The sequence below is a fragment of the Manis pentadactyla genome, chromosome 4, assembly GCF_030020395.1.
Source record: "Manis pentadactyla isolate mManPen7 chromosome 4, mManPen7.hap1, whole genome shotgun sequence".
In the NCBI taxonomy this organism is placed as follows: domain Eukaryota; kingdom Metazoa; phylum Chordata; class Mammalia; order Pholidota; family Manidae; genus Manis; species Manis pentadactyla.
Window position 1 is genome coordinate 20,828,191 of NC_080022.1, and position 19,964 is coordinate 20,848,154.

Genomic DNA, 19,964 nt, shown 5'->3' on the forward strand with positions numbered 1-19,964 from the left:
AAATAAAACAGTAGAAAAAAATCAATGAAACCAAGAACTGGTTCTTTGAGAAAATAAATAAAATAGATAATCCCCTAGCCAGACTTATTAAGAGAAAAAGAGGATCTACACACATCAACAGAATCAGAAATGAGAACGGAAAAATCAAAACACACACCACAGATATACAAAGACTTATTAGAGAATACTATGAAAATCTTTATACTAACAGGCTGGATAACCTAGAAGAAATGGACAACTTCCTAGAAAAATACAACCTTCCAAGACTGACCAGGAAGAAACAGAAAATCTAAACAGATCAATAACCAGCAACGAAATTGAATCAGTAATCAAAAAACTACCCAAGAGCAAAACTCCCAGTCCAGATGGATTTACCACTGAATTTTATCAGACATACAGAGAAGACATAATACCCATTCTCCTTAAAGTTTTCCAAAAAAAAGAGAAGAGGTGGGAATACTTCCAAACTCATTCTATGAAGCCAGCATCACTCTAATAACAAAACCAGGCAAAGACATCACACACACAAAAAAATTACAGACCAATATCCCTGAAGAACATAGATGCAAAAATACTCAACAAAATATTAGCAAACCAAATTCAAAAATATATCAAGAGGATCATACACCATGACCAAGTGGGATTCATCTCAGGGATGCAAGGATGGTAAAACACTTGAAAATCCATCAATATCATCCACCACATCAACAAAAAGAATGACAAAAACCACATGATCATCTCCATAGATGCTGAAAAAGCAGTCAACAAAATTCAACACCCATTCATGATAAAAACTCTCAACAAAATGGGTATAGAGGGCAAGTACCTCAACATAATAAAGGCCATATATGACAAACCCACAGGCAACATCATACTTAAAAGCGAGAAGCTGAAAGCTTTTCCTCTAAGATTGGGAACAAGACAGGGATGCCCACTCTACCCACTGTTATTCAACATAGTACTGGAGGTCCTAGCCAAATACACAGCATCCAGATTGGTAAAGAAGAAGTCAAACTGTCATTATTTGCAGATGACATGATACTGTACATAAAAAACCCTAAAGACTCCACTGCAAAACTACTAGAACTAATATCGGAATTCAGCAAAGTTGCAGGATACAAAATTAATACACAGAAATCTGTTGCATTCCTATACACTAACAATGAACTAACAGAAAGAGAAATCAGGAAAACAATTCCATTCACAATTGCATCAAAAAGAATAAAATACCTAGGAATAAACCTAACCAAGGAGGTGAAAGACCTATACCCTGAAAACTACAAGACACTCTTTAAGAGAAATTAAAGAGGACACCAACAAAGGGAAACTCATCCCATGCTCCTAGCTAGGAAGAATTAATATTGTCAAAATGGCCATCCTGCCTAAAGCAATCTACAAATTCAATGCAATCCTTATCAAAATACCAACAGCATTCTTCAATGAACTGGAACAAATAGTTCTAAAATTCATATGGAACCACAAACGATCCCGAATAGCCAAAGCAATCCTGAGAAGTTAGAAAAAAGCAGGAGGGATCTCGCTTCCCAACTTCAAGCTCTACTACAAAGCCACAGTAATCAAGACAATTTGGTACTGGCATAACAACAGACCCACAGACCAGTGGAACAGGATAGAGAGTTCAGGTATTAACCCAAACATATATGGTCAATTAATATATGATAAAGGAGCCATGGACATACAATGGGGAAATGACAGCCTCTTCAACAGCTGGTGCTGGCAAAACTGGACAACTACATGTAAGAGAATGAAACTGGATCATTGTCTAACCCCATACACAGAAGTAAATTCGAAATGGATCAAAGACTTGAACGTAAGTCATGAAACCATAAAACTCTTAGAAAAAAACATAGGCAAAAATGTCTTGGACATAAACATGAGTGACTTCTTCATGAACATATCTCCCCGGGCAAAGGAAACAAAAGCAAACATGAACAAGTGGGAGTATATCAAGCTGAAAAGCTTCTGTACAGCAAAGGACACCATCAATAGAACAAAAAGGCATCCTACAGTATGGGAGAATATATTCATAAATGACATACCTGATAAAGGGTTGACATCCAAAATATATAAAGAGCTCATGTACCTCAACAAACAAAAAAGCAAATAATCCAATTAAAAAATGGGCAGAGGAGCTGAACAGACAGTGCTCCAAAGAAGAAATTGAGATGGCCAACAGACACATGAAAAGATGCTCCACATCGCTAGTCATCAGAGAAATGCAAATTAAAACCACAATGAGATATCACCTCACACCAGTAAGGACGGCTACCATCCAAAAGACAAACAACAAATGTTGGCGAGGTTGTGGAGAAAGGGGAACCCTCCTACACTGCTGGTGGGAATGGAATTAGTTCAATCATTGTGGAAAGCAGTATGGAGGTTCTTCAAAAATCTCAAAATAGAAATACCATTTGACCCAGGAATTCCACTTCTAAGAATTTACCCTAAGAATGCAGCACTCCAGTTTGAAAAAGACATATGCACCCCTATGTTTATTGCAGCACTATTTACAATAGCCAAGAAATGGAAGCAACCTAAGTGTCCATCAGTAGATGAATGGATAAAGAAGAGGTGGTACATATACACAATGGAATATTACTCAGCCATAAGAAGAAAACAAATCCTACCATTCGCAACAACATGGATGGAGCGAGAGGGTATTATGCTCAGTGAAATAAACCAGGCGAAGAAAGACAAGTATCAAATGATTTCACTCATCTGTGGAGTATAAGAACAAAGGAAAACTGAAGGAACCAAACAGCAGCAGAATCACAGAACCCAAGAATGGACTAACAGTTACCAAAGGGAAAGGGACTGGGGAGGATGGGTGGGAAGGGAGGGATAAGGGGGGGACAAAAAGAAAGGTAGCATTATGACTAGCATGTATAAGTGGTGGTGGTGGGCATGGGGAGGGCTGTGCAACACGGGGAAGACAAGTAGTGATTCTACAGCATCTTACTACACTGATGGACAGTGACTGTAATGGGGTTTGTAGGGAGGACTTGGTGATGGAGGGAGTCTAGTAACCATAATGTTCCTCATGTAATTGTAGATTAATGATACCAAAAAGGAAAAAAAAAGTGACCACTAAGTATTTGATGAATGAATGAAATTAAATGTCAATAGGACTTGATGGGCTTATAACTATCCACAGATCCTGGTGGGCTTATAACCTGCACAGATCCTGGCATATAAAAATAATTAAACCCATCTTTTTCAATGAAGAAAGTTGATCAATAGGCTCACAGTAGATTAAAAAAATAAATAATCACAGTTCATCTTCAAATTCCAGGATCCTCTCCTTTGCTACAACAGGGAAGTAGGAACTGTAACACAAACTTAAGGGTCTGGGGCAGGTAAGGGATGGCTGTCATATTTCTCCTCTGCTGGACCATGTGCAGCCCATAATGACTGGACTGAGACATTCTGCTGCCTTCTCAGCAGAACAAGCTGGTTTTATATAAACCTCTTGCCAACTAATTAATTCAGCAAATATCTATTGAGTACTTATTATTTCATACTCGGTACTAAATATATCTTTAGAGGTTAAAAAGTACTTTCATATAGAGTCTCACTGGATTTTCACAACCTCTCTGGTAGTTTCTCATTTTCCATGAGAAAACTAAGGCTCAGGAGATAAAGTAATTTGCCTAAGGTAAGAGCTAGTAAGTAGGGGGACTGAGGGGGGCGGGGCACAGGATGAATCCCAGTCATTATTTTCTGCCTTTTCAAGAAATTGTGATTTAAAAAGACATATAAAGTATATCTTAACCATTTTTAAATGTACTTTTAATGGTTAATTATACTCACATTGTTGTGTAACATATCTCCAGAACTTTTTCATTTTGCAATATTGAAATTCTATACCCATTGAACAACTCATTTCCCTTTCCCCTAAGCCCATTAACCACGATTCTACTTCTGTCTCTGAATTAGACTACTCCAGGTACCTCATGTAAGTGGGAACATATAGTATTTGTCTTTTCGTGACTGGCTTATTTCACTTAGAATAATGTCTACTCTAAGTGACAGATGTGGTAGCATGTGACAGGATTTCCTTCCCTTTTAAGGCTGAAATAATATTTCATACTTCTATATACCACATTTTGTTTATCCATCCAATGGACATTTGGATTGCTTGCACCTCTTGGTTGCTGTGAATAATGCTGCTATGAACATGATGTGCAAGTATTTTTTGAGATCCTGTTTTCAATTCCTTTGGATATATGCCCTGAAGTGGGGTTGCTGGATCATACGATAGTTGTATTTTTTTTTTTTTGAGGAACTGCCATACTGTTTACTATAGTAACCCCACCAAAAGGGCACGAGGGTTCCCATTTCTCCACTCCTTGTCAATACTTCTTATGTTGTGTTTTTTATTGATAGTAGTCATCCTAAGTATACAGCTTAATCCTTGATTTTTAATCTAGTGCTTTTTCTCTTACATTATACTGTAGCACTGTCTCTGTGAAAGAGAGAAATTTGAAATGAGGTAAGAATAGATAGATTTCTCAACTAAATATTACGCTCTTTCAAATAAGGTAAACGAAAAGAACGTAAGTTTTAAGTCCAACAGAGCTGGATCTGAATCCTGTTTTGTAACTTACTACCTGTGAAGCCTTTAGCAAGCTACATAACTTTAAAGCCTAAACTGCATCATCAATCATTAGTAGCATTAAGAGACGACTGCTGTGAAGATTATAGAGATATACAAGTGTCTAACAGAGGAATGGATAAATAGTAAGTGCATCACATACAGGAAGTAGTATTATAAGGCAAGTTACAAGAAACAGAATACAAACCATACCAATTTTGGTAGCACTATAGATGTTTTCAATAGGAAATATTTCTCCTAGCCCATACAGGAGAACCTTGGCCAGAGCTGGAACCAGCTGGGTTGTAGTAATCAGAACATTCACACAATTCTTTCTAGAAAGGAGAAAGAGAGAAAAGAAAAAGGTGAAATTAAACCAACTTGGGAGCAAGAATTCAAAGAGGTCTTCTCCTTAGGATCTAATTACTAAAAATTAACCTCAAAGGACCTGGTATGATATTGGTTCAGTGTCAATGTTCAGTTATTGCTCTAATTATCTCAGGTTTATTTATTTCCCACATTAAAAGACAGAGATTTAAAATTGGGTATAGAGCAGCCACTTGATTCTTGCCTCATTTCCTTTCTGACTATTCTGGCTCACTCCACTTGTAGTAAATACCACCAACCCATGTCAGTGATACTATACTCTAGAAAACAAGCAACAAACACTTTCAGTTACAGAGTTATTTCATCTGAATGCAACTCAGAGAACTTAAATGAGATATGACTGAAGTCCTCACTGCTCCTCATGCAACAACACAGATTCCAGAATATACATTAATTTCACATGTCTTTTACCTTCACAGATCTCTACACCTCGGTGTCAGTTTTACTGTTCACTTCACTAGATTGTAGATCTGTTATTCCTGTTCTCAGGGAGGGTATTAGTGCAGATATGACTGTATTTTTTTCCCATTTTAATCTTCAGGCTGAAATCTCCTTAATATGCCCTTTTTCTTTTAAATCCTGTCTTCCTGACTAGGTTTTGGTACATTTATTTGGAGCTTCCTATACTTAGGATATTTGTGATGTCTCCTACATGTATTCTTTGATGTCACCAGCCCTTCTCCTGGGCTGGGTATACGTAAGTATTCTTTTAAAACTCTAAGGGGTGCTGTTAGTGTAGAATGACCTGGCATCCCACCTAACCTAAACACTGCATCATTTAAACTCCTCTCACCCCTATCCCAAACCCTATTTTAGGACATTGGCCTATCCTGGACTGGGGAAGAAAAGACTGTGTCTTTGAGAGGATGAGAACTTAAACAACCACTTCCATACCTGGACTGGATGAGCAGTAAGGACTTTAATGCAGTTCCTAACCAGGAATCTGTCAAAACTTCAATTTCTGCTCTTAGCCTTTGCAGTGCTTCCTTTCTCTGGGGACTGAGAAGGCCTTTGGGGATAAAAGAAGACACCTTTATCACTTAACAACATATCCCTGCTGACGTCGAGGAAGCAACTTCTAAATTCAACTTAGAAATAGTGTGAGTCATTGAAATATTCTACTGAGCTAATATATTTTTCTTCTTGGTAAAACTGTGGAATAGCCTACTTCAAAATGCCTTTTTGCCTTTCTCACCAGAATGTTTTATTAGGGGGGCACAACCACAACAGCAAAATTAGCTGATGGAAACAGTGTCATTAGATTCTGACACAAGCTCTTTCTTTCATCACCAACCAGTAATGTATCTGCAGACTGGTGAACCGTACTTTGAGTAGGACTGCTTAAGAAGTGACATCAAGAACCAAAGGGGGGAAAATGGCGTGTTACAGCTGGAAGAGTCTACAGTACTCCCAAACTCCCAATCTTTTTCTAAAGAAATGAAAGCCCAGGGAGGAAACGGAGGCTGCCTAAGATTACAGTGGCTTTCTGCTACCATCCCCTGCCCCTCTGGTGACAGTGTTTTCAGAACACATCAACCTGAGATTCTGGGTTGAATGACCAACTCTCTGAATGTCAGTTACCTGTACTGCACTTACTTCTGAAACAACTCCAGCTGCTAAGAGTCTAAAACACTGCTTAAGATCAGACAGTTAAGCACAAAACAAAACAGAATTTATGTGATGGGATCATGTTATCAGACACTTGAGTTATAATATTCAAATAATAAATCTGGCCCTGAATTTTCTGTAGTGAAGGCAAAAGATAAATCCTGCATTCTATTACCAACACTCCATAAAAACAAAAGGCATTTCCATGAGCACTAGAACTGCATATAAGTTGTTTTCAGATTGATGGTTTCACAATGCAAACCTAGAATTAGATGACTCTCAACGTTTCTGACAAAACAGACAAAAAAATCAGTACCTATGTCACGTATTACATACACATAAGTATACATATGTCATAGACTTAACTAATAGTATGATGTAGCACTTTTTGTAAACTCATATTTACAAAATACAGGTAGACATTACTTTTAATATGTTCTTCAGGATAGGCTCAGGGGATTTTCAAAGGGTTATATCTGGTCCAAGCACTCACTGGACAAAGAAAGGATCAGATACTCAGGATGTATATGAAAACTAACAAAAAGGAAGGCCAATGTCTGAGAGGAAAAGCAAAAAGACTTGGAGTTGCCACAATAAAGAATACTAGCTCTGGATCATGAGAAAAAATAAGCAATAAAAAGAGGAATCTGAAAAAAAGTGAATTAGATTCCCAAAGCCCAGATGCCTGTTATCTTTACCTGGTATTAGAGGTCTGTAACAGGAAAGAACCAAACTGATCTTTGAAGCCCTGGTTCTGCTTTCTGCACCACACCGTAAGGCAGCATGGGACAGGAGCAGGGCTCTCCTGACCTGGGTAATACAACTCGAGGTAGTCTGGAATCCCTGAAACTTACTTCATGCAACGGTTTGTGTATGTGCATGTTTGAGAGTGATGGCTCACAATTTCAATATTTACTAATAAGAGTACATCACTGAAGAAGGAACTGCATGAATGTAAAGTGCATGGACCAAAAGTCAAGGGGTGTGGACTCCAGCTATGGTACAGTCACCACCTTGCTGTGTGACTGTGGGTAAGCTGTCCTCATTACCCTCATGATGGACATCAATTCTCTCAAATGCAAAATGAGGGACTTAGATCTCTAATGTCTCTTCCATTTAAACAATCAGTCAGGCACAGTGGCACCTGACATTTGAGATATTTCTGAGCAGAAAGAATTTCAAAGGTGCTTCAAATTGTAACACATGGATAATGCCAACCTATTGTCCTGGACCTAGTTTTCCATCCACTATAAACTGAGTCACTAGTTTTACCTTCCTTGTCCTGATGGTTATGTCAATCAGTAGAAACTATGGCAAACTATTAACTAGTATTGAACCAGAATAAAACAATGTCATCAAACATAATCTATGGAACATGTTTCCTTTAAAAAGGCATTTGTCTAAAAAGAACAAGAGAATTTTGCAATGTTATGCTACGAGAAATAGTTTCCTCCCCAAAACAAACCTCCATGTTTTTTTAATACAGCGTTAAAATGTTAGTATGGCACAAATTCATTAGCAGTTGCCAGGGAGTACTAAGGAATCCCTGGAAAAGAAAACAGGGAATCAGAAGGAAACAGAAAACTCAATTGGCTGTACGCCACACTTACCACCCACGTTGCTTTTATGCTTATCATAGATTTCTCTCACTTTTCGGTAGCGAAAAGCCAGTTTCCTCATCCAGTCCACACCTCCCTGAACACCCACAGAGGAACCATGGCTGCTGCTGCCTCCTGAGCCACTGAAACCATCGGTTGAAAAACTGTAGTTGCTGCAGAGAAGAGGATGAAAATTACAATCTATACTGCATGGAGTTTTTTGGCTGAATGCCACCTGGGATTCTGTCTATTCCTGAAATCTGGCATCAAAAACTAATTTTTGAGAATCTTTTCCCTTTTTATATGTCAGTCTCTTTCACAGACTTCTGTCACATCCCTATTCTATTAAAGAAAGGCTGAGGGGGTAGAGAAAGAGAGGTAGCAACAGTTCAAGCACCAGCAACCCCATGACATTGGTTTGGTATAGAGAATCTTTTCTTTGGCAGAACATCACAGAGTGGGAAAAAAAACAGAAAAATTTTGAGTACACACACACACACACAATGATTCCAACCATGTAAAAAGGAGAATATGTTAAATAATGGAAGAAAATAACCCCAAATACTAATAACAGTAAGAAAATGGGGATTATTTCCTTCAGTGATTTGTTGGCTAGTTAGTTAAGTTTATGGGTCACTGTGGTGACTTTAAAATTCACAAATTCTTTAACACTCCTTGCTACTAATTCAGCTCCCTTTGGGCACGGACTGTATTTGAATATAACCAGAATGTGGTGGAATGATGGCGTTAGACTTCAGAGACTAGGCTTCTTTTGCTCTCTCTTGGAACACCTGCTCTGAAAAAAGACAGCTGCTCCCCGCAGAGGCATATGAAGGGAAGGGACAGAGGCCTCCTGTTATCAGCCACATGTGAGAAGCAGGTCCTCCAGCTCCCAAAGCCTTCAAATGATTTTAGCTCCAGCCAGTACCTTGATTTCAATTTCAGAGACCGTGGTTTCAGAGCTACCAGATAAGTTACTTTCAACCTGACCTATGGAAACTACGAGATAATAAATGTTTACTGTTTTAAGCTACTAAGTTTTGGGATAATTTGTTATATAGCAATACGTAAGTAATATAATTAAATAGGCTGGGAGAGATTAATATTTCCTAAGTGAAGATTCAGAAATGACTGACAGAGAAAACTTGGTTCAATCAAAAGTCTAAATAAGAGTTCAATAAGTATGAGGTTCTATATTTAAGAAAATAAAGCTACCAAGATATAAGATAGGAAATTACTGATAACCACACATATAAGAGAGAAAAACACCCTGGATTATAAACTGCTTCAGACCAGGCTTTTTCCCTAAAAGGCCAGTGAAATCTCTTAAGAACAGTGCTCTCCACAGCTGTGCAAAGCACATGCTCAACTAGCTGCTGCTCCTCCCTTCTGAGCACTACAGAATTAGGTCCAGACTGAGTGCTATGTTCAGTTCTGCTCTAGATTTGAGAATTCATGGATGAAACAATTTTAGGATAGACACAGGGAAGAACTTTTTGCCTACAAAAAGGGATAAACATTTAAACAAATTAACATGAAAAGATGTGACAGACTTTTTTCTAAAAATCTTGAAATGTAAGCTAGATTTTGGATTATTCTTAGCTAGGACTACTGGGCCAGAGGACGGTAGCCAAGAGAAAAATAAAACTGAGCAGGTATTTTGCCACTGAGCCCTCTTAGGTTTAGTGTTCACTGTGATGTAATGTTTAAAACTGTCTTTCACAGGGGTACTCCTGACACCATCAGATCTGCACAATTAATGTCCTCAGTAAAATTTCTGGTGCTTATGTGTGTTTAAAATCAACCAGTCTGGAAGCACACTTTCCCTGACTGAGTACCTGACCAAAGAGAAATTAGTATATCCTTTACTTTGGAATGCCTTTTCCTCACACCATTATTGCTACCCATTCTTCAAAGTCAAATTCTACTGCACTGGGAAGGCCGTTCCAATGGTGGCACCACCTGCTACCCAAACCCATCAGAACTCCTTTCTTTTCGGTGCTCCGTCATATTTTCTATTGTCACCTTCCCACCCTTGATGCCATGCCACCATTAACTATGTTTGTTTCTATCTCTAACAGATTGTAAGCTACTTTAGGGCTGTGTCTTATTTATCCTTGTTTCCCTCTCAACCTAGACAGTGTCCTGTGCCTAACAGGTATATTGATGTTCAAGCCATCATTGTTTTCATCACCTCAAGTCTTGGCCATTGTCATCAGATGCCACATCTTCCACATGCACCTGGTCACACTCCTGTTAAAAGACAAAACCACACACTATTTCAGTCCAGGAAGGAAAAGTGCTCTTACCATGATGACATACTGCAAAAGACCACAAACAATGGCAAGATGATGAAATACCTTATGGTCTCTCTTATGTTTGGAGGATCACTCTCACCCCCTTGCTGTTCAACTTCTTTTAAGGCCTAATTCACATCCCACAGTCTTCATGAAATCCTCCTTAACCATCCCAATCCTCAGTCAGGCTCTTAACAGTTCGTTTTTTCAATAGCTCACAGGAATAAGCACAAGCTCTCTTACACTGTCAGGTGTGTCTATTTTCTACACTAGACTGTACATCCTTATACTGTAGGCCTCCTGTGGCACAGCCCATATCTTATACCTGCTTTGTACCCCTCTAGTTCAGTCCAGTGCCTTTGTGTAGTAAGTACCCAATCCATTTTTGCAGATGAAAACAGATGCTAGCAGAGGATGGTATCAAAACTGAGAATGACTGAAACAGAAATTTCTAAATTCAAACTTAGTAATTAGAAGAGGCCATCTAAATCAGTCTCCTCATGTCCTAAAAGTGAAGTGAGATGATTCACCCAAGGTTGTACAATTAATCAGTGGTAGGAAGAGATTAGAAAGAGCCTGGGTCTGCTAATACGAATCCAAGGTTTTTTCTACCAAGCCCATGATATATCTGACGTAAAATGCCACCCACTGCCTAACTCTGACAGACTCACTCCTCTGACACCACCGCCTAGGGCAGTGTTGTGATGTCCACCTGCATCAGAATCCCCTGGGGAAGTTTTTAAAAAATGCATATTCTTGGGTCCATCCCAGACCTACTTGAATCACAATTTCTGGGAGTGAAGTCCTAGAATCTTCATTTTTAACAAGCTCCCCAGGTGATTCTTATGCCCCCTAAAGTTGAGAACCACTGACCTGGGGGGCAGGAACACATTCAGGTCAAATTCTTCACAGAACTTTCAGTCCTGAGTGAGGACTATGTCTAGAAAATCATTACAAATACAATTTGGCAATAATTATTTGGCACATAGTAGGTTTTCAATAAATGTTTGCTGAATAACAGCTATTATGTCCTAACTTATCAACACGTGAAGTTGAGGGAAGATTAAAGCATTGAGGAGCTTAGATAAAAGCACTGGAATTTAGGGACCTATTAATTCAGCTTGTTGGAGAAAATCTGTTGGGTAGAATTAGACTGCATTTAAAATGAAATAGAATTACGTGGTGTTTATAACATGCAATCTTATTTTACTTTAATTTCCACTCTTTTAAAAAAAATAAGGCAATCTATGTAGCATACAGTTCAAAATTCAAAAGGACATAAAGAGACAAGTCTGCTCCTTCCCACCCGTGTTCCAGCAAGGCATTCCCCAGAAAGAACAACTGTTACTAGCCTCCTGTGTAGGACAACTGCTTAACTGAGGCCCAGAAGGGAGAGAGAACTTTTCTAACTTGGGACTCATGCTCTGGTCTTCTGACTCCCAGTCCTGTGCTACTTCCAATACACCATGTTCACCTCAAAGGTGACTCAGATGTCACAGACAAAATAATTCACCAAGAAGCTTCCAGTGTTGCCTGGTTTTCCTTGGACCTAACTATAAAGTGATTCTGGACATCAAGGTTAGCCTATATACATGGACAATAAGCATGTACAAAATGAGTTAGAGCAGCCATTTATAGATGTGACAAATCAAGAGACTATCTTGTAAGAAGGTAATATTCTTCTGAAAAATGTATCTGTTGAGTACAAATAATCAAATCCACCTTATACATATTATTTTGTACAGATGAACAAATTAGAATATTGGTTTATGTATCAGTGTTTTGCCTGATGGGTTGGCATTTTCCTCTAGACTAGATCAAATGGACTAACCAAAAAATAGGCTAATAAACTCAAATTTTTGAGCCAATAAAATTGAGGGCCAGAACCAAGACTTGTTGACTTACCAAAGGCGCTATTTCCTACAAAACTATGTGTGCCAACTAACCTCTCTATACCCATCCTGTGTAACCACATTTCCTCTAAATACAAGCAGCACAGGCTCAATAAGTAGTTACTGAACAAATGTTACACTGAAGGACAAAAACAATTTAAAATGCTTACCTCTAAGTCATTGAAAAAAAGATGGGTATCAGCTACTTCAAAAATCATTTCTTCCATTGTTAAACCTGAGCCAATCACTACTGTTGGGTCCTGGAAGAAAAATAAGAGAAAAACTTGCTTGACTTGGTGCTCACAGCACTGGTTGTGATCTTTAAACATTTTAGGTCAAGGCCAAAAAACCCAGAAGCCGGCAGCATTGCTTCTAACAATTATTGCTGTTCACTCACAGGTTTAAGAATCTGGGATTGTAAAAAGTTAAAATTTTCAGGACTTCCATTTCTAGAAAACTAAACCCACTTAAAAAAAAAAAAAACCTACCACTTAATTTTGGGAAAAATTCCCTGTTCCAGGAGAAATGCTGCAATTATAGCACCCACTGTATTCCATTATTTTCCCTGCACATGTTCACATACAAGCACACTCACACACATGTGCACACATACACATGCATGCTATAACCAGAAGTCTCTTATCTGAGAATCTGAACAACCAGGAAATAAGTACTTAAAACTAAAAATATCTGCAGTAAGCCTACTGCATTTAGTTTTAAAATGAACCATCAGGCCTTCACTTAGAGACTGTATGCTCTTATTTTATATATTTTTATAACCAGCTTTATTATATAGCAGATTAGCTTATTAGATCAGATTGCCAACCTAGACACTAAAAGCCTGTGGAAAGTACTTCTAACAGAAACATTAATGACAATACTAAATAAATGGGAGTAGTAAGAGAACAAAGATGGTAGATAAAATTTATTCATAGAAACTGAAAAATAGAGGACACTGGAGGAAATTGAGTGTAGAAATATAGAGCAAGTATCTTAAAAGTAGCTCATCCCTCTTTTAAAACTGCTATTTATACTGATGACTAAACAAGTTAAATTCTGCTTGGCATATTTAATTTAAGAAGGTATGTAATCTATTATAGAAAGATACTTTATTATATGTTATTTATATTTTAAATGCATATATCTGCCATACACTCAGCTAAATGAAATGCTCAGTTTGGACTGTTAAAAGTAATTTAAGGAATAATATATCAGTCTTTGGAATATATAATCCTGAGACTCCACTCTGTTTTGAGACTTATCCCCATACTCAGACTTTATAAAATACCACCTTGAACAACTCCAGCTTTCAGCACTGTTCCTATATCTAGTTTCTAGCTTTATCAACTCTAAACATTTAGCCTGCCTGATACAAACTATCAGGTGAAGTGAAAGGCCATCAGGATAAGATGGAGGAAGCAGAGAGTGGTTTGGGTTATCTGTCCACATAGTCAGGAGAGGGGCAATTATAACAAAGGAAGAAAGGCTCAAATTACCTTTCCATACTTCTGGGCATAGGATCCAGTAAGAAGGGAGTGGAAGATGATGATGGTTTCATCCAAGTCCCACAGAAATACCCGCTGAGAGAGGAAAATAAATATAATATAATGAGTGAGCATCTTTTTCAATTACAATGGAATGAAACAAGAAATCAGTAACAGAAGGAAAACTGGAAAATTCACAAATATGTGAAAATTAAACAACACAATCTTAATAACCAATGGCTCAGAACAAATCACAAGGGAAGTTAGAAAATAGCTTGAGATGAATGAAAACAAAATACAACATACCAAAATTTATGGGATGCAGAAAAAGCAGTGCTAAGAGGGAAATTTATAGCTGTATATGCATCTGTTAGGATGGCTAATACCAAAAAAATGGGAAATAACAGTATTGGTGAGGATGTGGAGAAACTGGAACTCTTGTGTATTACTGGTGGGAATGTAAAATGGTGCAGCCACTATGGAAAACATTTGCAGTTCCTCAAAAAGTTGAATACAGCATTACCATTAGCAATTCCATTCCTAGGTTTATACCCCAAATTATTTAAAACAGGGACTCAAAAAAACAATCTGAATAGCAATGTGGCATTATTGACAATGGGTCAAAGGTGAAAAAAACCCAAATGTCCATCAACAGATGAATGGATAAACAAAACAGGGTACACACATACGATGGGATATTATTCAGCCATAAAAAGAAATCAAGTTCTGATACATGCTAATACATGGATGAATCTTATGAACATTATGCTAAGTGAAATAAGTCAGACACAAAAGGACAGATATTGTATGATTCAGCTTATATGTAATATCTAGAACAGGCAAATTCATAGAGACAGAAAGTCTCTTGAAGAAACAGGTTACTACAGGCTAGTGGCGGGGGAAAATAGAGAGTTATTGCTTAATGGGTAGAGATTTTATTTGGGATCATGAAAAAGTTTTGGAAATAGTGGTAGCAACAGCATTTGAATATACTTAATGTCACTGAATTGTATATTTAAAAAATGGTTAAAATGGAAAATTTTATGTTATGTACATTTTACCACAATTTTAAAAAGTTGTCAGTTTTTCTCAAGCACTATATCAGGACTTTAGATTTTCTTTCTCCACCCCTCTTTTTTTTTTCAGGAATAAAGGGGAAGAGAGGCTCCAAATACAAATTTACCTAAGTTTTTATACCTATCAATGGACTCATTTTAAAATATAGCTTTTCCCCCTTATTAAATAGTCATATTATAGAAAAATTTTAAAAAGGAAAGAAAAGGATTAATATCAAACTCCACTATTAGCATTTTGTATGACTTTCTCGTCTTTTTAAGAATGAAGCCAAATGTATGCCCATAATAAATTCCCATAGTGCTGAACCACAGAACAAGTGAGTACCAATCTCATTAATAAGTTACCAGATCTGGTTGCATGTTTCACAGAAACTTGGCCTAAAGTACTCTAGTACTCTCATTTTACTTTGAGATTTTTAAACGGAAAACAGTGTGACATTACTTGTGACACCTCTGCTTTCTGAAATTGATGCACTGTTCTTCCTACTCTCCTCTGGAATACAGAGAACAGCTTGTTCTTTCCCTTTAAAAGTTACCTGGCTACCTAATTCAGAAAACCTTTTTCAGTGCTTTTGATGAAAAGCTTCTGAAAGTGATATGGTAAGTTATGGGCATAGGGAAATGTGTTTTTACATTTCTTTTTTTCATCTGTCTGATTTAGTTTCTCTTGTTCAAGAAGTAAAGGACACACAACAGAGAACTAACATCATCTCCATGAGTTTTAGATACATGTTTGATAAACACAAGAAATGAGAAAAAAAGTAGGTAACTCAAATAAGTTTCTTCCCATACTTCCAATTCACTGTCCTGGGAAGAGCTGGCATCAGCTTTCCTCTTGCCCCGGTTCTTGCCAGTCATGTTTTTCCTGGATTGGTCATCAGCCTCTTTAGCTGATGTAGTTTGGGACAAAGATGGGCTTGTAGAAGAGTCTCCTAGAAAGGAAAAAGAGACATATTGCCAGTAGTCAGAGGCTCTAAGAATCAGAGCAGGAAGAGGGTGAGCATGTTCTCTGCCCTTAAGGATAATACTGCAAGGTAGAGACTGGAAAACCAAACTTTAGCTAAGCAATTTGGGAATGTAGACCTAGACACTGAGCAACAATAGCTGCTAACATCTAACATCAAGAAGAGCTATAACCAGAATTTATATGCCTGTCTCCCAATGGAAGAACAGATCTATGAAGCTGTTTTGCCAAAAAAACCACTGAACCTAAATCTGATCAAGCTTCTAGATAGAGTCTCAACTTGACACAACTAACATTGGGCTAGATAACTTTTGCTGTGGGGGCTGTACTGTGCACTGGACATTGTTTGGTTAGCATCCTTGGCCTCTACCCACTGGATGCCAATAGCACCCACCAGCCAGTGTGACAACAAAAAACATTTCCATTCAGTGCCAAAGTGTCCTGGGAGGATGGGCAGTATGGTGCAAAATCACCTCTACTGAAAACTACAGGTCTAGATCCAATTACCAATTTATAAAAAATACAGAAGGTAGCAGGACATGTTAAACAACCCAGACATATACAATTGGCAAAATTTATAATGGGAAACAGTATCAGATAAATAATCCTGGTTCTGTAACAAATAAAATACACGGGAGAATAACAAAAGAGATGAGGGAATTTACAGTTAAAAGAGACACAAAATAAATATCCACCAACCCCAATGTATGAACCTTACTTGGATCCTAATTTAAGAAAACTATAAAGAGAAAAACAAAAATCCTAACATTTATGAGCAAACAATAAATGTAAATACCTTTTGGTGTTTTATGATAGTAAGGAATTATTGTTGAATATGTTAGATGGAATAATGGCACTGTGGTTATGTTATTTATATTTATCCTTTAGGGATATGATGCCTGGAATTTGAGGAGGGAATTAGTTGAAGTATAGTTGAAACAAGATTGCCTATGAATTAATTGTTGAAGAAGGATGATGGATACATAAGAGTTCATCAGACGCGGAGCCAAGATGGCGGCATGAGTAGCGCTGCGGAAATCTCCTCCCAAAACCACATATATCTATGAAAATATAACAAAGACAACTCTTCCTAGAATAAAGACCAGAGGACACAGGACAACATCCAGACCATATCCACACCTGCGAGAACCCAGCGCCTCACAAAGGGGCAGCTGGAGCCAGGCCACGCCCACAGCAACAGCCGAGATAAACTCCATAGCAGCCCCGCAGGAAGCAGAAGCCCTGTCTGCGTGCAGCTACCCAGCACAAGCCACTAGAGGTCGCTGTTCTCCCAGGAGAGGAAGGCCACAAACCAACAAGAAGGGAAGTTCTTCCAGCCGTCACTCGTCCCAGCTCTGCAAACTATTCCTATCACCATGAAAAGGCAAAACTACAGGCAGACAAAGATCACAGAGACAACACCAGAGAAGGAGACAGACCTAACCAGTCTTCCTGACAAAGAATTCAAAATAAAAATCATAAACATGCTGACAGAGATGCAGAGAAATACGCAAGACAGATGGGATGAAGTCCGGAGGGAGATCACAGATGCCAGAAAGGAGATCACAGAAATGAAACAAACTCTGGAAGGGTTTATAAGCAGAATGGATAGGATGCAAGAGGCCATTGATGGAATTGAAACCAGAGAACAGGAACGCATAGAAGCTGACATAGAGAGAGATAAAAGGATCTACAGGAATGAAACAATATTAAGAGAACTGTGTGACCAATCCAAAAGGAACAATATCCGTATTATAGGGGTACCAGAAGAAGAAGAGAGAGGAAAAGGGATGGAAAGTATCTTGGAAGAAATAATTGCTGAAAACTTCCCCAAACTGGGGGAGGAAATAATCGAACAGACCACGGAAATACACAGAACCCCCAACAGAAAGGATTCAAGGAGGACAACACCAAGACACATAATAATTAAAATGGCAAAGATCAAGGACAAGGAAAGAGTTTTAAAGGCAGCTAGAGAGGAAAAGGTCACCTATAAAGGAAAAACCATCAGGCTAACATCAGACTTCTCGACAGAAACCCTACAGGCCAGAAGAGAATGGCATGATATATTTAATGCAATGAAACAGAAGGGCCTTGAACCAAGGATACTGTATCCAGCACGACTATCATTTAAATATGAGGGCGGGATTAAACACTTCCCAGACAAGCAAAAGCTGAGGGAATTTGCTTCCGACAAACCACCTCTACAGGGCATCTTACAGGGACTGCTCTAGATGGGAGCACTCCTAAAAAGAGCACAGAACAAAACACCCAACATATGAAGAATGGAGGAGGAGGAATAAGAAGGGAGAGAAGAAAAGAATCTCCAGACAGTGTATATAACAGCTCAATAAGTGAGCTAAGTTAGGCAGTAAGATACTAAAGAGGCTAACCTTGAACCTTTGGTAACCACGAATTTAAAGCCTGCAATGGCAATAAGTACATATCTTTCAATAGTCACCCTAAATGTTAATGGACTGAATGCACCAATCAAAAGACACAGAGTAACAGAATGGATTAAAAAGCAAGACCCATCTATATGCTGCTTACAAGAAACTCACCTCAAACCCAAAGACATGTACAGACTAAAAGTCAAGGGATGGAAAAACATATTTCAGGCAAACGACAGAGAGAAGAAAGCAGGGGTTGCAGTATTAATATCAGACAAAATAGACTTCAAAACAAAGAAACTAACAAGAGATAAAGAAGGACACTACATAATGATAAAGGGCTCAGTCCAACAAGAGGATATAACCATTCTAAATATATATATGCAGCCAACACAGGAGCACCAGCATATGTGAAATAAATACTAACAGAACTAAAGGGGGAAATAGACTGCAATGCATCCATTCTAGGAGACTTCAACACACCACTCACCCCAAAGGATAGATCCACCGGGCAGAAAATAAGTAAGGACACGGAAGCACTGAACAACACAGTAGAGCAGATGGACCTAATAGACATCTATAGAACTCTACATCCAAAAGCAACAGGATAGACATTCTTCTCAAGTGCACATGGAACATTCTCCAGAATAGACCACATACTAGCCCACAAAAAGAGCCTCAGCAAAATCAAAAATATTGAAATTCTACCAACCAATTTTTCAGACCACAAAGGTATAAAACTAGAAATAAATTCTGCAAAGAAAACAAAAAGGCTCACAAACACATGGAGGCTTAACAACATGCTAACTAATCAATGGATCAATGAACAAATTAAAATAGAGATCAAGGAATATATAGAAACAAATGACAACAACAACACAAAGCCCCAACTTCTGTGGGACGCAGCGAAAGCAGTCTTAAGAGGAAAGTATATAGCGATCCAGGCACACTTGAAGAAGGAAGAACAATCCCAAATGAATAGTCTAACATCACAATTATCGAAATTGGAAAAAGAAGAACAAATGAGGCCTAAAGTCAGCAGAAGGAGGGACATAATAAAGATCAGAGAAGAAATAAATAAAATTGAGAAGAATAAAACAATAGCAAAAATCAATGAAACCAAGAGCTGGTTCTTTGAGAAAATAAACAAAATAGATAAGCCTCTAGCCAAACTTATTAAGAGAAAAAGAGAATCAACACAAATCAACAGAATCAGAAATGAGAACAGAAAAATCATGACAGACTCCACAAAAATACAAAGAATTATTAAAGACTACTATGAAAACCTATATGCCAACAAGCTGGAAAACCTAGAAGAAATGGACAACTTCCTAGAAAAATACAACCTTCCAAGACTGACCAAGGAAGAAACACAAAAGTTAAACAAACCAATTACGAGCAAAGATATTGAAACGGTAATCAAAAAACTACCCAAGAACAAAACCCCTGGGCCGGACGGATTTACCTCGGAATTTTATCAGACACACAGAGAAGACATAATACCCATTCTCCTTTAAGTTTTCCAAAAAATAGAAGAGGAGGGAATATTCCCAAACTCATTCTATGAAGACAACATCACCCTAATACCAAAACCAGGCAAAGACCCCACCAAAAAAGAAAATTACAGACCAATATCCCTGATGAATGTAGATG

General features: G+C 38.0%; 1 protein-coding gene across 3 annotated transcripts in view; it reads right to left on the reverse strand.

Moving 5' to 3' along the window:
• Positions 1 to 19,964, reverse strand: part of EYA3 (EYA transcriptional coactivator and phosphatase 3) — a 99,738-nt gene that overhangs the window by 14,000 nt on the left and 65,774 nt on the right. For all 3 annotated transcript variants that reach the window (XM_036914961.2, XM_036914962.2, XM_036914959.2), the window contains 7 exons: positions 15,750 to 15,889; positions 13,894 to 13,977; positions 12,568 to 12,657; positions 10,403 to 10,461; positions 8,221 to 8,381; positions 5,897 to 6,011; positions 4,829 to 4,950 (listed from right to left, as the gene is read on the reverse strand). In XM_036914961.2, the coding sequence (XP_036770856.1) occupies positions 4,829 to 4,950; positions 5,897 to 6,011; positions 8,221 to 8,381; positions 10,403 to 10,461; positions 12,568 to 12,657; positions 13,894 to 13,977; positions 15,750 to 15,889 (771 nt within the window). The remainder of the gene's footprint in view (positions 1 to 4,828; positions 4,951 to 5,896; positions 6,012 to 8,220; positions 8,382 to 10,402; positions 10,462 to 12,567; positions 12,658 to 13,893; positions 13,978 to 15,749; positions 15,890 to 19,964) is intronic.